At 40.3% G+C, this 20997-nt stretch overlaps 1 protein-coding gene across 1 annotated transcript in view; it reads right to left on the reverse strand.

The window, feature by feature from the left end:
• CARNMT1 (carnosine N-methyltransferase 1) overlaps nucleotides 1–15440 on the reverse strand; it is a 45635-nt gene extending 30195 nt beyond the window's left edge. The window contains exons 1-3 of the mRNA XM_072597469.1: nucleotides 14935–15440; nucleotides 7593–7788; nucleotides 6531–6694 (exon numbers count right to left, since the gene is read on the reverse strand). Of these exons, the coding sequence (XP_072453570.1) occupies nucleotides 6531–6694; nucleotides 7593–7788; nucleotides 14935–15263 (689 nt within the window). The 5' untranslated portion in view covers nucleotides 15264–15440. The remainder of the gene's footprint in view (nucleotides 1–6530; nucleotides 6695–7592; nucleotides 7789–14934) is intronic.
• Nucleotides 15441–20997: the final 5557 nt, after the last annotated feature.

Genomic DNA, 20997 nt, shown 5'->3' on the forward strand with positions numbered 1-20997 from the left:
GTGTAAGAAGACTAAAAAGGCAGGAAATGGCCAGGTTGGGAAGACTTTTAAGTGACAAACAAAGGAGTTTACATTTGATTTTAAAGGTAAGAAAGAGCCACTGGAGTTTGCTGAGGATAGAAGATATGTACTCTAGGGAAATCCCTGGCTGCAGTGCTGTGGATGGACTGAGTGTACGGATACTTGAAGCAGGGAACAGCTACTGTAATCATCCAGGTAAAAGGTGATGGGACCCTGAACTAGTGTGATGGCTGTGCTAAAGGGTAGAATATGTGGGAAATGCTGTGGAAGTAAAAATGAAAAGCTCTGCCAAATGACTGGAGATAAGGGCTGAATGAGAGTGGGTGGAAGAGGATGATAATGAAGTTGAGAACCTGAGTGATGACTTCCCTTGATATTAACAGGGAAGTTGGGAACAGAGGAGGGTTTGGGGCAGAAAACAAGGAGTTCACTTTTGGACATACTGCATTTAAGAGGTCTAGGGGACATCAAGTTTGAAATGTTTAATAGGCAACTGTTCATATGGGATTAGAGTTCAGGAGAGTCTAGGGCTACACACACACACACACACACACACACACACACACACACACACACACACACACACACACACACACACACACAGTTCTTGGAATCATGGAAAACTAAATTCATGGGAGCTGAAGAGAACACCAAGTGAAACTGTGTAGAGAGAACAGGAGAAGGTTCGAGGCAAAGCCCTGGGGGATATTCACACTTAGTGGGAGTAGTATAGATAAAGAGTTGGCATAAGAACTTGAGAAGTCTCAGACATGGTCTATGAGAGAGAAGAGTTACTAAAACTCAGAGAGCATAGAGTATGCACAAGAGGAGATCAACAGTGTCAAATGCTGCAAAGAGATCACGAAGGGAGATGGACTCACAAGAACAAAGTAGCAGGAAGAAGCTCAGCCTATCTCCCTCACCAAAACTCTGACAAATTGGTTAGATAGAATTTTGTTCAGAAAATCCAAGAACAAGTCATGATGAGTCATTTTTCCAGCCCAGAGTGGCTCAGGGAGACAGGTCTGTGAACACTTTAGGCAGTATTTTAGAGCCCAGGCACTGAAAGGCAACACTGTGCATCAAAGTAACAAGAGATCACGGGAGATCCTTGAACTAGCACAGAATGCAGGAATGGATGCCAACTGGCAGTTCTATCAAACATTACCCAGTTCTGAGTCCACACCCAGCAGTAGCAGATGAGAGCAGTCACTAGGGTCCCAAGCTGAGCAAGAAACCAGTTTAGAAATGAACAGCAAATGTGTGGCTCTGATTTCAGGAGCAGAGTAGGGTCTCACTTCCAGTCAACAACTTAAGGTGCAAGTCTATACTGGAATAACCGGGAGTCCCAGAACAAAGGGGAACGAGTAATTGATTTGTTCTGAATCTACAGAGTCTCTAAGTGGGCTAATAACAGTGGCTGAGTTCGCCATTAATTACTGAAATTCCTAACCAGGGACAGACCCAAACCTGGGTGAGGAATGTACAGAGTTCAGACTAGGAGAAGCAGTGAGCAGACTTTGCTCCTGATCGCATCACTGCAGGCTCCCAGACTAAGCTGTGAAAATAGCAGGAGGATGTAAAAGCACAGATGATCACGACAGACATTGCCCACAGAAGTATACAGTAATATTAAGTCCAAAGTCAAGATGCAAACCAGAAGAATGAGATTGAAAAAAAAAAAAGAACTCAACCATAAAGAGCTATATTGGTGACAAGAGTTCAAGACACAAATCTAGAAGACAATGACTCCAAAATACCTACATGCAGAGCCTCAAAGAAAAAAAACAGCTTGGACACATCCAACTACAATTGCTGAAAAAGTTAAAAACTTATTTTAAAAACAAAATGAAAGTGATAAAGAAAAATGGAAGGGAGGACAGAACGAAAGCTTTGGAAGGAAGATTTAGAAAGGGAATTAATAGCTTGGAACCAGATGTAAAAAATCTTACTCAGGAAAATAACTATAAAAATTAAACTGACCAAAAAAGAAACCAATGAATCAAAACATCAAGAAAGAAGAAGATCAGAAAGTAGAGACAGGAGAAAGCAAGATCACACAACACAAGAGAGAAGAGCTGATGTAACCTCTCCAATAAAAGCGAGTAATCAACAATACAAAAAGCTATAGAACTCAAGAAAGGTAAGAAGAGTTCATCAGATTGGACAGTTAGGACACTACTGGTAAGCTTTAAAGAGAGCATTATAGCTCAAGTAGTGGGTTCAGAGGTCAGACTGCCAGGACTGGAGGAAATGAGGTTGAATTCTTTCTAGGATTCCAGCAATAAAAGACATAGCTACAGCCTGAGGGAATGCCAGGACCAAGTGATGTGTTTTTTGTGTTTTGTTTTTTTTTTTTAAAGAATGGGGTAGGACTGGGAGGTATGGGTATTGATTTTAAGCCAGTGGTGATCATTTTAAACCAGAGGTCTGGGTTCCCAAGAATGGTCTGAGCTTACACACATGGTATAAGCTCAGTAGTTACATCCTAAGAGTATAGGGAGATAGGCACCCCCAAAAGAAATCCTACAAGTGTAACATGCACTCCACTGTCAAGTCAGGTGTCTCTTGATATCCCTTAAAAAAGTACAAGCTAGAATTATTTTATCCCAATTAAGGTCAGTCAGAGAAGGAATAGTGGATAGAGATCTACCATCAATGTCACAAAAACCTGAGAATTAGTATCTAAGGCCTGCCTCCAATGCATTTGGGAAGTCCCGTTCCTGGGCAAGTCACTTAATCTCTCAGTGCTTAAGGTACTTCTCTAAATTTATAAATTGCAGAGAAGGTGTTAATCATCATTACTAGATGGGAATTTCTTCATTCTACAGATCCAGATCCTATTTCAATGGTAAGAAAATGCTGGTGAAATAGATATATAGTTCGATACAAAGAATAAAATGAAATTCTACTTAAATGAATGTTAGGAATGTCATCTGTACAAACTGATGGTTCATGCAGTTCTGAAGAACTGGTTCCTCAGAGGGAGCTACATTGCTCAATTCCCATATATCCATTCTTGTTGTGAGCCAGATACAGATGAAAAAAGAGAGCATTCACATTCCTTACTCCTAAATTTAATTGGAAAGGGCCTTAGAGGTCGGATAGGTCAACCCTTTCAGTAAGGGTTTCAGAAAGTAAGACAAAAAATGATTTGCTCAAGTTCATATAGTAGTGAGTAGCAGAGACCCAGGACCAGAATAGCCTCACTCCAGTTTTGTGGTTTCCATTGCATCATGCTGCTTTCCCCCAAGTTCTGAATGTATTTTCCCATACATTAGGTTCTAAGGCCAACCACAAAGGATTAATGTAATGGAAAGGATCTTATAATAACAATACCTTTTGCTTCTGAGTAAAATAAGCTTTCACAGACTGATATAAAAACCTATCATTTACTTATAACATGTAATTTCTGTTCAGACCTGTGACTGGTACACTTCTGGCAAGGGTTATTTCCTCCATCAGTTCATACTGCAGCACTTGCTCTTCATGTCTAGGGGAAAGACTTGCTCCAAAGGCTGGCCTGTTATCCTCTAGGCCACACTACTTCTATTAACATTGTTAAGATGAGAAAATACATTCTGGGTTCTAAATAACCAACTTAAACAACAACTTCAGGAACACAAGCCATTAGTGCAATGGGTATCAACTGTGTATACCACAAATTTTGTTTTCATTAAGGCTGCAAATACTCCCCTTTCCAACTTGAATTTAAATACTCAAAGCTTTTGATAGCAATGTCACCACTAAAAATATTAAATTCTACGACCCAAGGCAGGCCACCTGAAATACTACTCACTAAATAGCAATCTTAGATCAATACTATATTAGTAATCATCATTCCAATATAAATTCTAACCAAACAGTAATAAAGTTTTTGTCATACTTTCCCTTTGCCTGTTTACTTAAAACATTTAAAAAGTATTCTTTTAAATTTTCCACCATAAAGCTGTGTTTGTCCTTCGTCCTCGAAGAGGACCACGACATCAAGATGATGACATGACTTGCAGTTGACTCTGATTTGAGTGTGAGAGGGCTGTGCAAAGGTCACCAACCTCACTTTCTTCTCCTGAGCCATCTGGGTCATCAGGAGGACTGGAGATGGTCCAGGATGCAATGTAAGACCCTGGCCCTTTCACCCTAAGGTCTTATCACATTCTCACTTTAAGTGAGATACACCCATTCAATGAATAGGCTTCTTTAAGTAGTTCCTCAAGGGATGGCCCCTTTAATAAAAAAAAAAAAAATTAAACTGAGAGGAGGAGACCCTCAGGGTTACTGGGTAAAACAGAACCAGTCACAAAGATCTAGAAAAAGTCAGAAGGAATCATTTTTCCACCCCAGGGCAGCTTAAGGAATTAGAAAGAAGCCTTCAAATACTGGGAATGAGATATGCTACAGGAAGCATTCCACTATGCAGGGATGTAAGAAGGACCAAGACTGGGTCAGGAAATAACAGAACAGGAAGTAATCCCAGGGTGTCTCTAAAATAGCACTGGGTATAGGAACCAGTGACTCAGGGCAGCTCTGTTGTGCACCTCTTAGTTTCAGGTAACAGACACGGAGTGGAAAGAAGGGGTCACATGCACGTTCTAAGGAGGAAATATGTTTCAGAAGCAAACCACAGCTATGTAGCTTTGATCCCAGAAGTAGAGCAGGGACTCATTTCTAGCCTCCAGGAAAGGGCAGAAGCATGAAGTGGGATAACTAGGGTAGGAGTCCCAGACCAAAAAAAAACTGGCAGTTCATTCTCTCTGAACCTGCAGAACCTCCCAGCAGAATAACTGTCTGAGCCCTGCAACAGTCTATTGAAACGTCCAAGCAGGGACAAACCCACAGACCCAAACCTAGGTCAGCAACTTAAAAACCTCAGACCAGGAGGGCAGTGAGCAGACCTTGCCCTGGATCATGTCACATCACTTTTGTTGCACTGAAAGCTTGCAGGCTATCAGCCTGAGCTGTGAAAGCTGGAGGAGGGCATAAAAGGCTGAAGCTCATGCCAGGAATCCCCTTCTATCCTGAGGGTCCACAGAACCCAACACTAACATCAAGTTTGAAGTCAAGACGCAATAAGAGAGGGATTGACTAATCAATCAAGAAGCAAAACAAACTCTTAAAGAGGGAGGAGGAAAAAATGATAAAGAAAATATAAGAGAATAGGATGACTAAAGGAACTATTTGTACAAAGGTATTTACAGCAGCTCTTATTGTAGTGGCAAAGAAACTGAGGAGATACCCATCAATTAGGGAATGCCTGGACAAGCTGTGGTGTATGATTGTAATAGAATATTGCTGTGCTATGAGAAATCATGAGCAGGTGGATTTCAGAAAAAACCTTCAAAGACTTCTATGAACTGATGCAAAGTGAAGTGAGCAGAACCAGGAGACCACCGTGTACAGTAACAGCAATACCATAAGATGATCAGTTGTAAATGAATGACTTAGCTATTCTCAGCAATACAGTGATCCAAGACAATTCCCAAGGATTCATGATGAAAAATGCTACCTGCCTCCAGAGAAAACACTGATGCAATCTGAAGACTGAAGCATACTATATTTAACTTTTTGCATTTTTTGTGTTTTTTCCCCTTTGGGTCTGTGTCTTCTTTTACAACATGACTAATAATGGTAATATATTTTGCATTATTGAAGACACATAATCTATAGCAAATTGTTCACTGTCCCAGGGAGGGGGGGGAAGGGAGAGAGAAAGAGAAAATCTGGAACTCAAAAAAATTTTTAAATGAAAGTTAAAAATTGTTTTTACATGTAACTGGGGAAATTTTTTTTTTTTTAAAAAGAGAACAGGATAGAGGGAAATATACAGTTTGCAATTACAACTGTGAGTGTGAATGAACTAACCCATGAAATGGAACAGGATAGTAGAATGGATTAAAAACCAGAATCCAATATCTTGTTTACAAGAAATACAACTGAAATAGAAAGACACATACAGAGTTAAAATAAATGGTTAGAGCAGAATCTATTATGCTTCAGTGGAAGTAAAAAAGGGATGGGTAGACAAAACAAAAGCAAAAACACAGGAAACCGAATTTTGCTAAAGGTACTATAAACAATAAATTAATATAAATATTAAACATATGTGGGGAGGTAAGTGTTGTGGCTTTTTGTGGGGGTAGGTGGATGGTAAGTATGGTGTAAAAAGACTGGAAAAGTGGTTATGCAGGCCAAGTCATAAAGGGCTTTGACAAACAGAAGATTTTATATTTGAATAGTGTGGATGTGAGGAAGCCACTGAAATTTATTGAGTAGCAGAGTGACATGGCTGGTGTTTTGAAAAACCACTGCCTCGACAGTACAAACATCCAATTAAATCATTTCAAGATGAAGCGGAATAATATTTGGTAAAAAAAAAAAAAAATAACAAAACTACAGAAGGTGCTAAGAATGTGCCTCTCAGTGCTTAAGTATTACTGACACTCCACAACTACAAACATGTCACCACATTAATCTCAACAAAATTGGCTAAAAACAAAAGCATTATTTACCATCTATCCTTTGGAAAATTTTTTAAAATTTCTTTAATGATTGGCTGGTAGCAAGCATCTCTCTCAGCTTTCCCAGTTTCACTCCAATCTCTCACAAATTGTTTCAATGTAGATTTTAATTTATCCATGTCAAATGTGGATGCTGGCATAATCTTTCCTGTCCCCTGTTTAAAATACAAACATCAGTGAGTAAAAACAGTTTAAGAAAAGTCATCTTGAATAAATTTCAATAGACAAGCTGAAAACTACTGGAGTTATTACAGGCAGCTTAATAGATAAAGCTCTTGCCTCACTTCTATGACCTCTAAGTGCAGCTTGAGATCCTAAGTGAAATGAGTTTGGTAGTCTTAACTCAGGCCTCAACACATTAAAGTCCTTTATCAAAAAGCTACCAAAGAATTGGGCAGTCATCTTTGCTTAGTACAGGACCAAACCTAAGCTCCCTAATAAGAGGAAAGATCATCCAGGTGATAATAGTGGTCATTTGATGGAAAAGCTCACACTGGAGTGGCCCACCTGTACCTACTGTGTGAATACAAAAAATTTGACTTCAGTTTCTAACACTGTCAGTCCCTTAAACTTCATAAGAGTAAATAATATTTTAGAAGGACAGTATGTCAATGGATAGATTATATTGGTAAAAATACTTAGGGATTTTAATATTAATTTCATAGTGTTAATAACAAAATATTCTAAAATGAGAAGTGATTAATTCTGTTATGGCAATCAAGTGAAGAGGCCACCTAAAATGTGAATGATTAAATTAGTAATTAAATCAGGGTTTAAAGCTAGTTACCCCTCTATTAGCATTAGTGTCAACTACATAACTGAGTATATTAGAAAAAGCTGGTTGCTTTTCAGCAAAGTGAATAACATATATTACTAACTCTGATTTCATTATCTGAAGGTAAGTTTATGTTACCAATTAGCACAGTAAGATGTATGAAAAAAAGTATGAAACCAAGAAACAGAGTAGGGAGCATTCACAGGTCATCAAACATTCAGAATTTAAGAAGCAGAGAAATTTTTGCATTTAAAATAATATAGCCTGGCTTTACATACATCTTCTCCATACTCTTTATTTTCAAACATATGTATGCAGTCATTCACAATGGTTTGTAGTATATCTTGATTATGATCAATGCATTTCCGAATTTTGTCCAAGTGAAGAAGAAACTGAGGAAGCAGGCTCTGCTGGTTAGCTGGAAGTGATCTGAATTGCCTTTCTGTTCGATTCACTCGTTCATGCATGCTCGTTCTGGAAAGGACAGAAACAGTTAGTGGCACAAGGATGCACACCAAAGGACAGTCTCATCTTCTTTCATGTAGCTTTTTAATTGTGTTCTCAAGTCACTGTTCAGTGACACATGCCACAATACTTTTCAACTAAAGCCATTTCAATTTTCAAATATTTTAAAGACCATGTTGCAAATGATTACTTTCAGTTGTAACTTTTAGCTCATTAAATATTTTCCAAGCTTTGAATGTTCCTGTTCACAGAAGTCAAACAAAAAGTAGTCTGGAATCTTTGGAAAACTAATCATTTTCAAAACACTGAGAGGGTAGAAAGAAGGGAAGATTAAAAAATAAAGATCATGGAGACCTGAAACTATATAGATGAAACATATAATTATCTGAATCTAAATACAATATTTAGCCAAAGTAGTTATATATCTTAAACTTTTTTCTACCAGCTAATTCTGCAGAGGGCTACTCCCCAATATTTTATTAATGATAAGCTCTTATATTTGCATCATACTTTATAGTTTACAAAATATTTGTATTTATTATCTCATTTGCTCAAAAGCTTTGAGTTATATAATACAAGGATTATTATTCACTATTTTGGAAATGGGGAAATTACTACTCTTCGTTGGGTCTGTTTCTACAAGGTCACATGAGTTTTGACCTCAAGCCTCCAAATCTCCAAATTCAAGGCTCTTTCCACATCATATCTAAGTATGGTATTCTATGTTAAGTACAATTTTTAATGTTATATCATAAAGTCATATGAAATACCACAGTTGAACTTGTCTTATAAGAAATTTTTATTTTTGATTGAACAAACGTGTATTCCAAGCTTCCTGATAACTCTTTCCTATAATTGACTTTTGTAATTGACCCATAAAACTAGAAAAAAAAGGAAATAAAAGTGAAGGTTGGGCAGATATTCTCATTTTACAGATGAAACAAATGAGGCTCACAGAAGCCAAGTGGTTGACCTAAAAGTCACATAGCTGAATAAGTGATAGTTGGAACCCCCAGGTCTTCTTATCACAAATGAGTTCTTTTTACTATCTCAGTCATAAAGAACTGCAGCTGAAGCTCTTACAAAAATCTGACCAGGAAGCAGGTAAAAACCTGGAGTCCAAGCAATTGCAAAAAATTGCAATTCCCTCCCTATTCTGTCAGACCATTTATCCTAACTCCTTAAGACCCTCCCTTCCCTCAACTTAATCAAGTAATAATGACCTTTTCTACATATATTTGTAATATTTTTGGTTATTTATATTGTCTTCAGCATTTATTTTCCTATGACTAATAATCTAAATCTTAGAGCTTTGAACAATTAGAAAATTTACCAAGAAAAAAGTTAATGATGCATGATCTTTATTAACAAGGACTGAGATAAAGTTTCCTTCCCATTGCTTAACAATGAAGTAGTGTCATGTAATGGGAAAAGTGCTTCATTTAAGTTCAGAGGATCAGAGTTTGAATCCTCATTCTGCAACTTACTACATGTGCTTGCTACCTGGGGAAGTCACAACCTTTTAAGGATTCACTTCCTCATCTGTAAAATTGTGAGGTTTGGAATTAGATGACCTCAGAGGTCTTTTCTAGCTCTAAGTCAGAGGATCCTATAACAAGTGGCTCTATTGACAGGCACCACTGTGGAGTAGAAAAATTGAAAGCCAAAGACTTGGGAGCCAGGACACATGGGTTCAATATTCCTGGGTCTATTTCCTTCTAGCCAAGTGATCTTAGATGAATCAATTTCTCTGCTCCTGAGTTTCCTTATATAAAAATGGCAGTCTGTGGAATTTCCAACTCTAACTCTAGTCCTCAAATCCTATCTTGAAGTAACTGGAAGCAGGACAATTTCCTTACGGGCTCTCAAGACACAGAATTCTATATGCCTAGACAATAGTCTTTAAAATGAGTTTCCTTTCACCGTAGGTATCTAAGAATGCACTGAACAGATAGCTGTATGTGAAAGACTGTTGTTTGTCCTTTGTTCTTGAAGAGAACCATGACATCTGGAAGGTGATGTTATGACTTGCAAGTGAATAAGACTTAAGGGAGGGAGGCCTGTGCAGAGTCACCAGCCTCTCTCCTCCTGAGCCATCTGGATCCAGCGGCAAGATAGAAATCAGGATGACTGGAGAAGGTCCTGTAGGTAAGTGGACAGATCTCAGTCTTTTTAAGCTACCGTCTTTCCCAGGTCACAGTTTGACTGAAAAAAAAAAAATGCCCACTCAGTGACTATGGCTAGGTAAGAAATAAGACAAAGAAAAGCCTCTTTTATTTAGTCCAAAAAAAAAAAATCAATCTGGGAGGAGAAGATCTCAGGGTTTCTGGCCAAAGCAGAAACAATTGCTATTTACGCTCACTCTGAGTCAGCAGAGTCCAAACAATGACCAAGTCAGCTTAGGCTAGGGTATTGCAGGCTAATCAATGAAAACTAGAGGTATCTGGGTTTAAGATATGGTCCTTAAAAAAGAAAACCTAGCCCGCAAACCCCAAGATATCTTGCGAGGTTTCAGTGATCAAAATTTATGTTCCTCTGGGCAGAGAACCTGTATGATTTCCTATGTAGACAGAGGAAGAGGAAAGAAAGAGAAAGGGGAGAGAGAGAAGGATGGAGGGAAGGAAGGAGAGGGAGGAAAGGAAGGAGAGAAGGAAGAAACTGCATTGCCCAACTGGAACTGGCCAGTTGGGTCTCCAGTGAGGCAACTACCACTACTCATAGAGGTGTAAGATTACTAAGGAGGAGACAGAATGATTTTTCAGGTATGGGCTGGACTTGACATTTGAGGTCCCTTCCCCTATGTGATACTTCTTGGCAGGTAATTTTTTTTAAAAATGGTAATGCTTATGAACTGCATAGGTGATCTCAAGGGAAGGGTGGGAGAGTGGGCTGTTCAGCATGGGCTGAGGTGGGATTCTCCTGACTCAATTTCCCCACTGACACCTGGCAGACTTTAAGCCTGACTGAATGCAAGTGGATAATCTAATCCTGCCTGGAACTGACATGAAGTTGGGGAGATATTGTATCCTTGCAATGTCCTTAGTGGCAATTTCCTATGGTCAAAAGGTTTGTAAGCTTATTACCAGATCTATTCAATTATAGATGGATAGGGGAACATTCAAGGTTGTCTAAAATTAAACTATTAGGCATAGGACTTTAGACCAATAACATTAAGTTAGGGTCCTTTAATTCTTAGTAATACTGTGGAGACAATTAGGTCAAGAGCTTGTGAAGTTAGCATACATAAATGTTATTTGTGTCTCAGTTGGTTAATGTTTTAAAAAAAAAAAGTTTCTTTTGTGGTCCATATTGTAAATGCTTTAAAAAGATGTATCACCTGACCAAAAGTCTGAATTGCTTTATCTGTTATAAACTGTGTTAAAAATAAAAAAATAAAACAAAAAAATGGTGATGCTTAATATTAAACATGTGAGTCTATTATTTTAAAAACAATTGCTATAGCTATACTAAAAACTTTTCAACTTCAATAATAAAATGTTTTTTGTTATTGATTTGTTTGTGTTCAGTATTTGAGGGAAAAAATAATCAAGGGACATTTCTTGCCCTATTAAATTAAAATCGAAAATTACTACACACTGTAAGAAAACCAAGAAAAAGTGCTATACTTGTTAAAGACAAACAAACCACAAAGAGGAAAAAAACAAGTATAAAAAAGAAGCATTTGGGGGAGGGAGATCTATTTGCTACTTGGAGTTTAAAGATAGGGTGATGTTTCTTCCCTAGGTTAAATAAGTGTGTAGGAGTGGTAAGGATGCAAATGAAACCTTAAAAAATATCAAGTGAAATTTCATGCCTCCCATCCTTGAACTTCTTTGGGGGAGAAGGTAGGAAGGCTAGAGAGAGACATTTTCAACAGGGACACAGAGCAATTTAGGTGAAATATATGGCACAGAAATTATGTTAGAGGACTGATCTGAAGGAATACTAGAAAGCAATACTTTTTATCTCCAAGTCACAGGGTTATTAGGTTTAGTCAGTCATTTGATAGGCTTAATTGTAATTCATTATAAAGTCTCTAAGAATGTAAGAACTTCAATTCTTAAGTGAAGTTCAATTTTCTGCCACAACGCTACCATTTTCATTTGCACAAGAGGACAGAAGAGACATAGGAAAGTGGGACATGGATATCTAAGATGGGTCATAAAATCTGAAGAAACTGAAGCTCCACACTAACTCCTTTCTGGCACAGGCAGAGGAAGGGAGCAAATCTCAAGATAGCTTCCTAATTAAACCAATAACTATTTTGCCAAGGCATTTTTTGCACAGGTGGTAGTGACATGAACTCTGAAGGAGTTTTCAGGATTTTTTTTTTTTTGGCTACAGAGCACTTCCAGCTTTTTATAGAAGTTTCTAAAAAATCACAAGATTCTAACAAATTAACTGACTTTATCAAATCAACAAATATTTATTCAATGCTTACTACTAACAGGAACATAAAGAAATGATATGATTAAAAATTCAACAAATTTATCCAAAGGCTATAATGTGCTCAGCCCTGAGGGAAAAGCAAAATAATTAAGACAATATCCCTACCAACAACCTTCAACTCTAACACTGATTAAGTGTATACACTATATGTAAGGCACTGTGTGAAGCACTTCTAAGACACTACCACAATTTTTTCCACTAGCTCATTTATGAAGAGAGTAGATGAGGACATAGGGGAGGTGAATATTGCCAAATTAGGTCAAAGGCAAGGGGGCTAGAATAAATTATGTCTAATATTTTTGATTAAGGTGATTTAAATAAATTCCCTTAGAAGAAGAGTTGTCCTGTTTGGAGAAGCTGAGGCAAATCTATTGCCTCCAATCTTTCCCCTAAAAATACTAGAAGCCTTATGTCTGAACAATGTCCTACACAGTATACCTACTGATAACTGGGCTTCATTTAGTTGTTGACATTTGTGATACCTAAAAATATTTTTCAATTCCAATATCAGTATCTAACTTGGCATTTTGCAATATGCTGCAAAGAAAGGAATGCTGCTTTATATTCAGATGCAGCACTACATGGTAGAGAGTGATAGATTTGGGTTAAAATACTGAGACACTTATTAAGTATCATTCATGGAGAAATTATCTAATCTCTTGAAGCCTCAGTTTCCTTATCTGTAAAGTGAGGATAATAATACCTGTAGTACCCAACTTTATAGAGCCACATAAATACCAGTTATGTTATTGGAAAAAAAGGCAAGAGGAGGAACAATAATAGTTAAGGGGGTCAATCCCAAGTTAAAGGACTAGATCAGTTTAAGATTTAAAAACCACTATTTGGGACTTTTTACAATGCTAGTAAAATTTTTTTTTATTTATATGCATTCATGGTAATAACAATTGATTTCATTATAACATGGAAACCTCTAACATTTGTTTTATCATTGTCCTTTTTGGTTGTTACTCAGTAGTGTCCAACTCCACCTGACCCCATTGGGGTTTTCTTGGCAAAGATACAGGAGTGGGTTGCCATTTCCCTCTCCAGCTCATTTTACAGATGAGGAAACTGAGGCAAGCAGGGTTAAGTGACTTGCCCAGGGTCTCAGTTTAAATTTGAATTGAGGAAGATGAGTCTTCCTGACTCCAAACTCAGCATCTATCCTCTTCACCTTAACATCACCATTTCTGTATTTAGAAGGAGGTATATCAATCCTCTTCCAGTCCTAAATGTTCGACCCTATGTTTGATATATATGAATATGTATATGAATCTTTTCTCTTTGGCTGAAGAAACCACTTACTTTTCTATCTAAATAGTCTTTTGCATTTTCCCTCCTTCTGATCCAATTCATTTATTTTAAATGGGGGTTTCAGGGACAAATTTGTCCTTTGTGCATATAGGGATATGCTAACAACATACAGACATCCACCCTATTATGCTTTAGAGATCATTCCCAAGTGCAGATGGCATAATGGGAGTACTGATGTGAAAGATGTAAAATCACATCTTCCTTATCTAACTTGGTTTCAGTTTTCCCTACTTAGTAACAGTAGCAGATTTTTAAAGACCTTGGCTTTTGTCAATATCAACCAACTATGGAAACCTAAAACTCAACTGATGCAAATTATTTCCCACCCATCTTCCACATACCAGCAAATGTAGCCTCGCTCAACAGTTCACCAGTCTGCATTCATAAAGGATGCAAATGTCAAAGTTCAGTCAGTATCAGTTTGTGGCAAAAGCGCTGTCTGAGACTCAGTTCCATCAGTAGGAAACCCTGCCTCTCTATATTAAACCACCACCAAAAAAATCTGTGTATGAAGAGTCTAGCACAAAAACACATAAATGTTGTTGCTAATAAAGCAGGTACCTATTGTACGTGTTGTCTTTACGACCTATCAGAAAACTGAAAAATATAATCAGTCTTTTAAAATATTTAATCTGAATTCAATAAAGGGAAGGTTTAGTGCTACGGGCAGATTTTAAAAAGTCTCTGTCCTTGATAAGGACACTTACTGAGGTAAAGTAGAATGTGGTTAGAAGTGCCATTCATTCTATCTGAAGTAGTTCGGAGCCGGGCACATCATAATAACTTAATAAACTATTGTTGACTGGCCAACTGATAGAGCAGAGTTAAGGAGAAAGTCCAAGTGTGATGGGAAAGTCTGAGGAGGCAGGACTACTTCAGGAGGGAGAGGGAGGTCAGAGCCCAGCCCCTCTCTTGTGTCCCCTGGGATTAAAGCTCCAATCTGTCCAGGACGCATCCCGTAAGTAAAAAGTGGTCAGCATTAAAGAGCCTCCCCTGCGGGGGCCTTTCAAGGTATTCCCAGCGCTCATCCCACTTCGGGGGCATTGCTAGGCGCTTAATGAATGCCGGCTGCCCCTAGACTTGACCAAAAGGCAAGTTCGCACTATTAGAGGAAAGGCGGAGACCTCGGCACCACCCGATGGGGGAGCGACCCAACTCTGCAGGGCACGGCGGGGGCTCCGCGCTACGCCCGGGAAGTTGGAAGCCAACTTCTAACCGGAGGGGAGGGTCCCCGGGGGCTGCCTGGGAGCGCAGCGGAGGGACGAGCGGAGCGGCTACCTGCGGGAGGGCGGACAGAGGGGGCATTGTGGCGTGGCTGGCCCGGGCCTGCGGGCCGGGGGCGCGCCGGGGATCGGAGCGGGGTGGGGGGCGAGGGGGGCACGAGCCCTTTACCCGTAGTAGCGGAAGGCGTTGATGATCTTCCAGAAGTGCTCCCGCTCCAGCCGCTCCTCCTCCTCCTCGGCGCTGCGCGCCACCGCCGCTGCCCCGGACGCCGGCCCCCGGCGCCCGGCCGAGAACAGCACCTCCACGTCCTCGCTCTCCGCTCTTCCCCCCACGCCGCTGCTGCCGTCGCCCCCGCCTTCGGGCGGCTGAGCGGCGGGAGGCGGAGGGCGGCGCCGCCGGTGCATCGCCGGCCTGGCCCGCTCCTCTCGCGGAGACTGAGGCGGCGGCGGCGGCGGCTGCTGCGGAGCCTTCTGCGAGACGGCGCACGCGGCTGACATCCCCTCCCTGCTCCCGCCCCCTCTCCGGCTCCTCCCTCGGCCTCCGCCCCTCCCCCGCGGGCCCCGGAGGCGCGGGCGACCCCTCAGGCCGTCGCGGAGGCGCTGGTAGGGCGGCGGGACGGGCGGTGGGGCTCGAGCTCGACCCGCGAGCCGCCCGTTTCTTCGGTGCCCGTGCCCCGGCCACCGCCCCCACTCCCACCCCCTTCCCCTTCTATGGAACTCGGCGTCCGCCACGCCGCGCCGACGTCACGGCGACAGCTGCACGCGGGCTGGGAGGGAGGGGGAGGGGCGCGCGGTGGGCGGGGCCTGCGGTGGGCGGGGCCTTCGGGGGGCGAGGGAGCGAGCCGAGGCTCGGGCTTGGGAAGGTTCCCCACTCGGTATCCGGTCGGGTGGTAGAGGTGGCTGCGGGATGTAAAACTGCGAAGGGATTCCGAGGTCCGTCAGCCCGCCCAGCCCACCTTTTATAGGGCAAGCTGAGGTCGGGGTGGGGGCCTGCCGGAGTGGAAACCCGCGCCCCCCATGTGCCAGGCACTGTGCTAAGCCATGGAGATACAAAGAAAAGCCGAGAAAAAAGGGGGAAGGGAAAAGGAAAGGAGCCAGTCCGTGCCCTCACGAAGCTCCCGGGGCCACGTGGTGCCCCCAGCCCTGGCCCGGGACGTGGGCAAGACGAACAACCAGGAAGGAAGGGCTGGGGGGACTGGGAGGCCCGGAGGTGGGGGATGAGGCGGGAGCAGCGAGAGGCCCAGGCCTGGGCCCCAAGGGGGGGTGGCCCGGGCGGGGGTGCCCCGGGCGGACCAGTGTGGCCGGATGGTCGGGAGGGACAGTGAAGAGGAGGACTGGGGGCGGAGGAGGGGCCCCAGAGGAAAGGGGGAGCCCCAGGGGGCTGGATTTGGAGTCGAGAAGACCCGAGGCCCCAGTCCTGACCCTGGTGACCCTGGGTGACCCAGTGTGACCCTGCGTGACCCCTTAACCACTGTCTCTGAGATTCCGCCTCTGCGAAATAGGGGTAATACTTCACAGGGGTTTCATGAGATGACAGATCATTTTGTTACATAAATGTCATTTTTAAAAACTCTTGCACAGCTTGTAAGAAATTCTTAGACTTAGTGTTCTCATCTATAAAATAGGGATAATATTTCCGTGGGGTTTTATGAGGATCAAAAGAAAAGATGCGTGTAAAACACTTTGCAAACCTTCCGTTGATATTTAAATGTCAGCTCTTTGTTTTTCTCAGGCCCACAGAGCCTCAAAGAAACTGTCTTAGACGAAGCTGAAGTTGATGCTCCAGTAGGGTTAGTGATAATGAGGACAAAGAGCTTCTGTCTCTCTGGAACAAACACCAAGTACCTTGGAACATAATGTGCCAGTATGGAAAGGTCCCCAGAAGATCTAAAGTTGATACTAATTTGAGATTTTAAAACATCAAATTAAAATGTTTTTTAAATTAGCTTCATATTCCACAACAAGATTTTCTGGAAGACTTATTTTGAAATTTCATTTCACAGAATCTCAGAATTGCAAAGAACTCAAAAGTCTTCAGGGATGGGGAATTTGCTGCCTCCAGGATGAACTTGAGGACTTAGAAGGCCTCAGACCTCGGGGGCAGAAGGCACACCACCTCTGGCACTTTTAGCTTGCCAAGATTTCCTATGCAGGAATTAGGCCCTATGTTTTCCTGGATAATCAAGGTCATGTTATTTAGTGTCTGTGTCCCTTGGGAATAAGCACTAAGTACCCCGGAACATGATTTGCTATCATGGAAAGATCTCTAGATTTAATGTCAGAAGATTTGGGTTCATATTCTTTTATCTGTTCCTTAGTAGATATGTGACCTTAGGCAAATCACTGCCCTCAGTTTACTCACCTGTGAAAGCAGAAGAAAGGACTTGATGATTTTTAAGACCCCTTGTAATTTACAGCCTGTGATCATTTGATAACACACTTAGTCATTGGATAGGCAGGCTAGCTAAGAGGTTATCTATTGACTCTCTGTGGAGCTCTTGACTTTCACTCATATCTTACAGTGTGATACAGAGAAAAAATCATTGGTATTAGAGCTCTAGGGGTCCCTACCAGTTTTTATTTTCTTTGTTTCTTTCTTCCTAATTGGGTCTAGGTCTCACAAGTTTGTTGATGGATGGATTTTTTTGTTACCCTAGTTACCTTGAGCCTTACTGACTTGCTTTTTTAAGCACAGAGTACCTTTCTAGGGATTCTACCAAAAGCTAATGCAAATCAAAAATAATAACATACCAAAATAATAACACACATGTAGCACTTTGCATTGTAGAAAGTGTTTTACATACATCTCTTTAAGGTAATGTGTAATACAAATATTATCCCCTTTTACAAATAAAAAAATGTAGATAGGTTGAATGAGTGAGGTTGTAAGGAAGGAAGGAAGAAGTACTGTTTTTGGAAGAGTTTGGAAATAGGGAAAGGGGTATTATTTTCTAAAAGAATCCCCAGTCCCAGATAGGAAATAGGGGAAGGGGTATTGTTTTCTAAGAAGGTCACAAACCCCAGATTAACAGAAACCAGCTAGAACTAGTTCTGGGGTTAGGACATCTCCAGGTGGGTCTAGAGTCACAGCTAAAAGGCACAGTGCGTGCTTAATGATCTTATGAATATTTTCTTCCCACCCTTGGTGAAGCCAAAACTTAATTTGAATGCACATATGATGTATGTAAGGGAGGGGGAGAATGCATTTAATGGGTTCCTATGAACAAGACAGATCAGAAAGCTGTGCGCCTCTCAGTACCAACCAATGGGAAAAGAGGGAGAGGGACCTCACTGGCCAGGATAGGGATAAAGGTACCTTCATTTGCCACCAGTGGATGTGTCTCTGTAGAACACCCAGCCTTGCAACCTCAGATTAAAAATTAAAAGCTTTCCTGGCTTTTATGTTGAGTGTTATGTTTTTTTTTTTTTTGGTCTTCTAAATGAACATGTTTCTTATATGCATCTGCTGTTGGAAAATTCCAAAAGCAGAATCTTACACAGGAGTGAACGAAGGAAAGCTTTGTTCATTTTTAGGTTCATTCCCCCAATGAACAGGTAGTTCCTAATGGGCTGCTAACCTTGTTTCAGACAAATGCAAGGTTTATATGCCCTGCTTTCAATTCGAATTTCCCACTTGCCTCCCATTGGCTAGGCATAAATCTCACCACCCATGGGACACATTCCTCATTTTCTTTATAGAATGACAATATAAATTCTTTTAAAGGAATTCCTTTAGTTGATGTACAATCTTTCTGGTGTTGACCTGAAAATTTGGTTAAAGAGGCCAAAATAGGCAAATTGATATCTTAATTGAATAGGTGGTAAATAAAATAAGAGAGTTGACAAAGTGTCGGTTGAAATTACCACCTAGGATATCTGTGTTTTCTTTACCATTAACATGCCATAACATAGTACATGTCCACAAAATATTAAGAAAAAATCCCATTATTCAAGATAGTGTCTTGGGCTAAGGTTCTCATCTTTAGTGATCATAAACAGAAAGAATGCTCCTAAGTCAGCCCCATCTGGCTTTGTTGACATAGGAAGAGGTATTTTCTGAGTTTGCTTAGAGAACAAAAAAGCTGTTAGGTCCACACTCTTCTGGTTGATTAGTTCACGTTCTGGCCTTTATTGAGGGTTCAAAGATGATATTAAATGATTATCATGTTACAGATATTACATGTTTTCTGTGGAAACATAAGTTCAATTCATCTCTTACATCTGTCATATATTTATTCTTTTTATAGTTCTACGTGTATTTACATGAGTACTTGTCTTTCCCATTAGAATATAAGTTCCTTGAGAGTAAGGATTGTTTCATTTCTGCATTTGTATCCCTTGCTCTGGCCCCTCCTTCAGGTAACAACCAGCTGCTTCGACTCTTGGCACCTACTAATTTATTTTTCATCTTTGCATCTGGTAATTATGTAAAGCTTAAATATATAACTACTCTTCTCAGAGTATACATTTTGTGCCATCAGAAGCTTTTAGTTGCTTGATGCAAAGCACTTTAAAATGTTCCCAATTTCAGCTAACTACCAGGAATAGGAGGTACTGCCTAGCTTGTAACTTAGAAAGTAAGTGGTTTTTAACAACTATACTTATGACATATATCCAAATGTATAATTTGATTTTTTGGAAACAGTTAAAAGTTGTGTGTAGCTAAGTCTAGTAAATGAAGAGGATTACTAAATTGGGTATTGCTAAGAGGTGGGGGAGAAGATAAATGTAATATGAAATTAATTTTCTTATGTGGCTTCTAAGTCTGAATGATCTCATCACACAACTACTACTTAGTTCAGGCCCTGATCATTTTTTGGCTAGATTGCAACAGCCTCTTAATTGGTCACCCTGCCTGAGCCCAGTCTTCATACTGTGCCAGAAATTATTTTCCTTAAGTGCAGATCTGAACATGTCACTTCTACAAAAGTCAACTCCAGTGAATTCTTATTGCCTCTATATTTAACTACTAATGTCTCTCTTTAGTTTGTAAAGCCTTTCAAAACCTTACCCCCAACTTATCTTTCTGCTTGCTTTCATCCAACTAAACCATCCTTCTCTTTGCTCTTCACACGTGTCATTCCAGTATATCTTTGCACTGCTTGACATCCTTCCCCCCCATGTACTTTTTCTTAATTTCTGCTTTACAGAATCCTTCTCCTTTTAAGACCTGGCTCGAGCTAGACCTTCTAAATGAAACCTTTCTTAATCTTCCCAACTGCTGCTGTTCTCTCTCCCAAATTCAGTATATTTAACTATTTACTTGCATTTATTCTCTATATATTTATTCTCTTTATGCTTAATATGTACTTATTGTCTTCTCCATTACAACCTAAACTCCTTTAAAAGAGGGATTGTTTTATTTCTTTGTATTTATATCCATAGGGGTTAGCACAGTGCTTGGCCTATAGTAGACATTTAACAAATGCTTGTGGATTGATTGGTAATTCTAAAAGACGAGTTCTAAAAACAATTTGAGTAACATCAGTCATTATCGAGTAAGGAATAAAGAGATCTGACGGAACCAGTTGAATGATCTTGAGTAATCAGATCACATCTCTAAGCTACAGTTTTCTCAAATGTAAAATGAAAGTGTTAGATTAAATGATTTCTAAAGTCTTTTCTCTTTCTAAAAGTCTATAATTTTACTTTGAAGAATTTCTACCATAAGTTAAATTAGTGCAAAGACACTAGAGTTGGAAAGTGCATTCCGTTTGAAGAATGAATTCCTTTTACAAGTGGTCACTCAGTTTTTTGCTTAAGTGGTTAGCAACTCATTAGCTTTCCATGTAGCCTAGTTCACTTTTGAACAATTCTAATTGTTAGAAGTTCTTTCTCATACTAAGCCAAAATTTTCCTTCTTGTAAATTGTCTCTTCATTTTACATTTCACGGCTAAGTAGAATAAGCTTAATCTCTCTCTACCTAGCATCCTTTCAAATGAACATGAACATGCTCTCTGCTTTACAGTAAGCATCCCCAAGTCCTTTAACTTCACTTTGAATTATCTTCATTATGCTGGTTACGTTCCTTTGATCTCACATCAGTTTGTTAATGTCCCTCGTAAAATTTGGTATGTTGAGTGGAACACAATACTCCATATGTAGTCTGACCAAGTCAGATTACCTGTGGGACCATCCCCTCTCTCATTCTGTACATGATACTTCTATTAGTCAACAAACATTGCCAATCAATAGACTTTCAGGCTTGGGTTGTAAAGAAAGACAAAAACA

This window comes from Notamacropus eugenii, chromosome 3, assembly GCF_028372415.1.
Source record: "Notamacropus eugenii isolate mMacEug1 chromosome 3, mMacEug1.pri_v2, whole genome shotgun sequence".
Taxonomy (NCBI): domain Eukaryota; kingdom Metazoa; phylum Chordata; class Mammalia; order Diprotodontia; family Macropodidae; genus Notamacropus; species Notamacropus eugenii.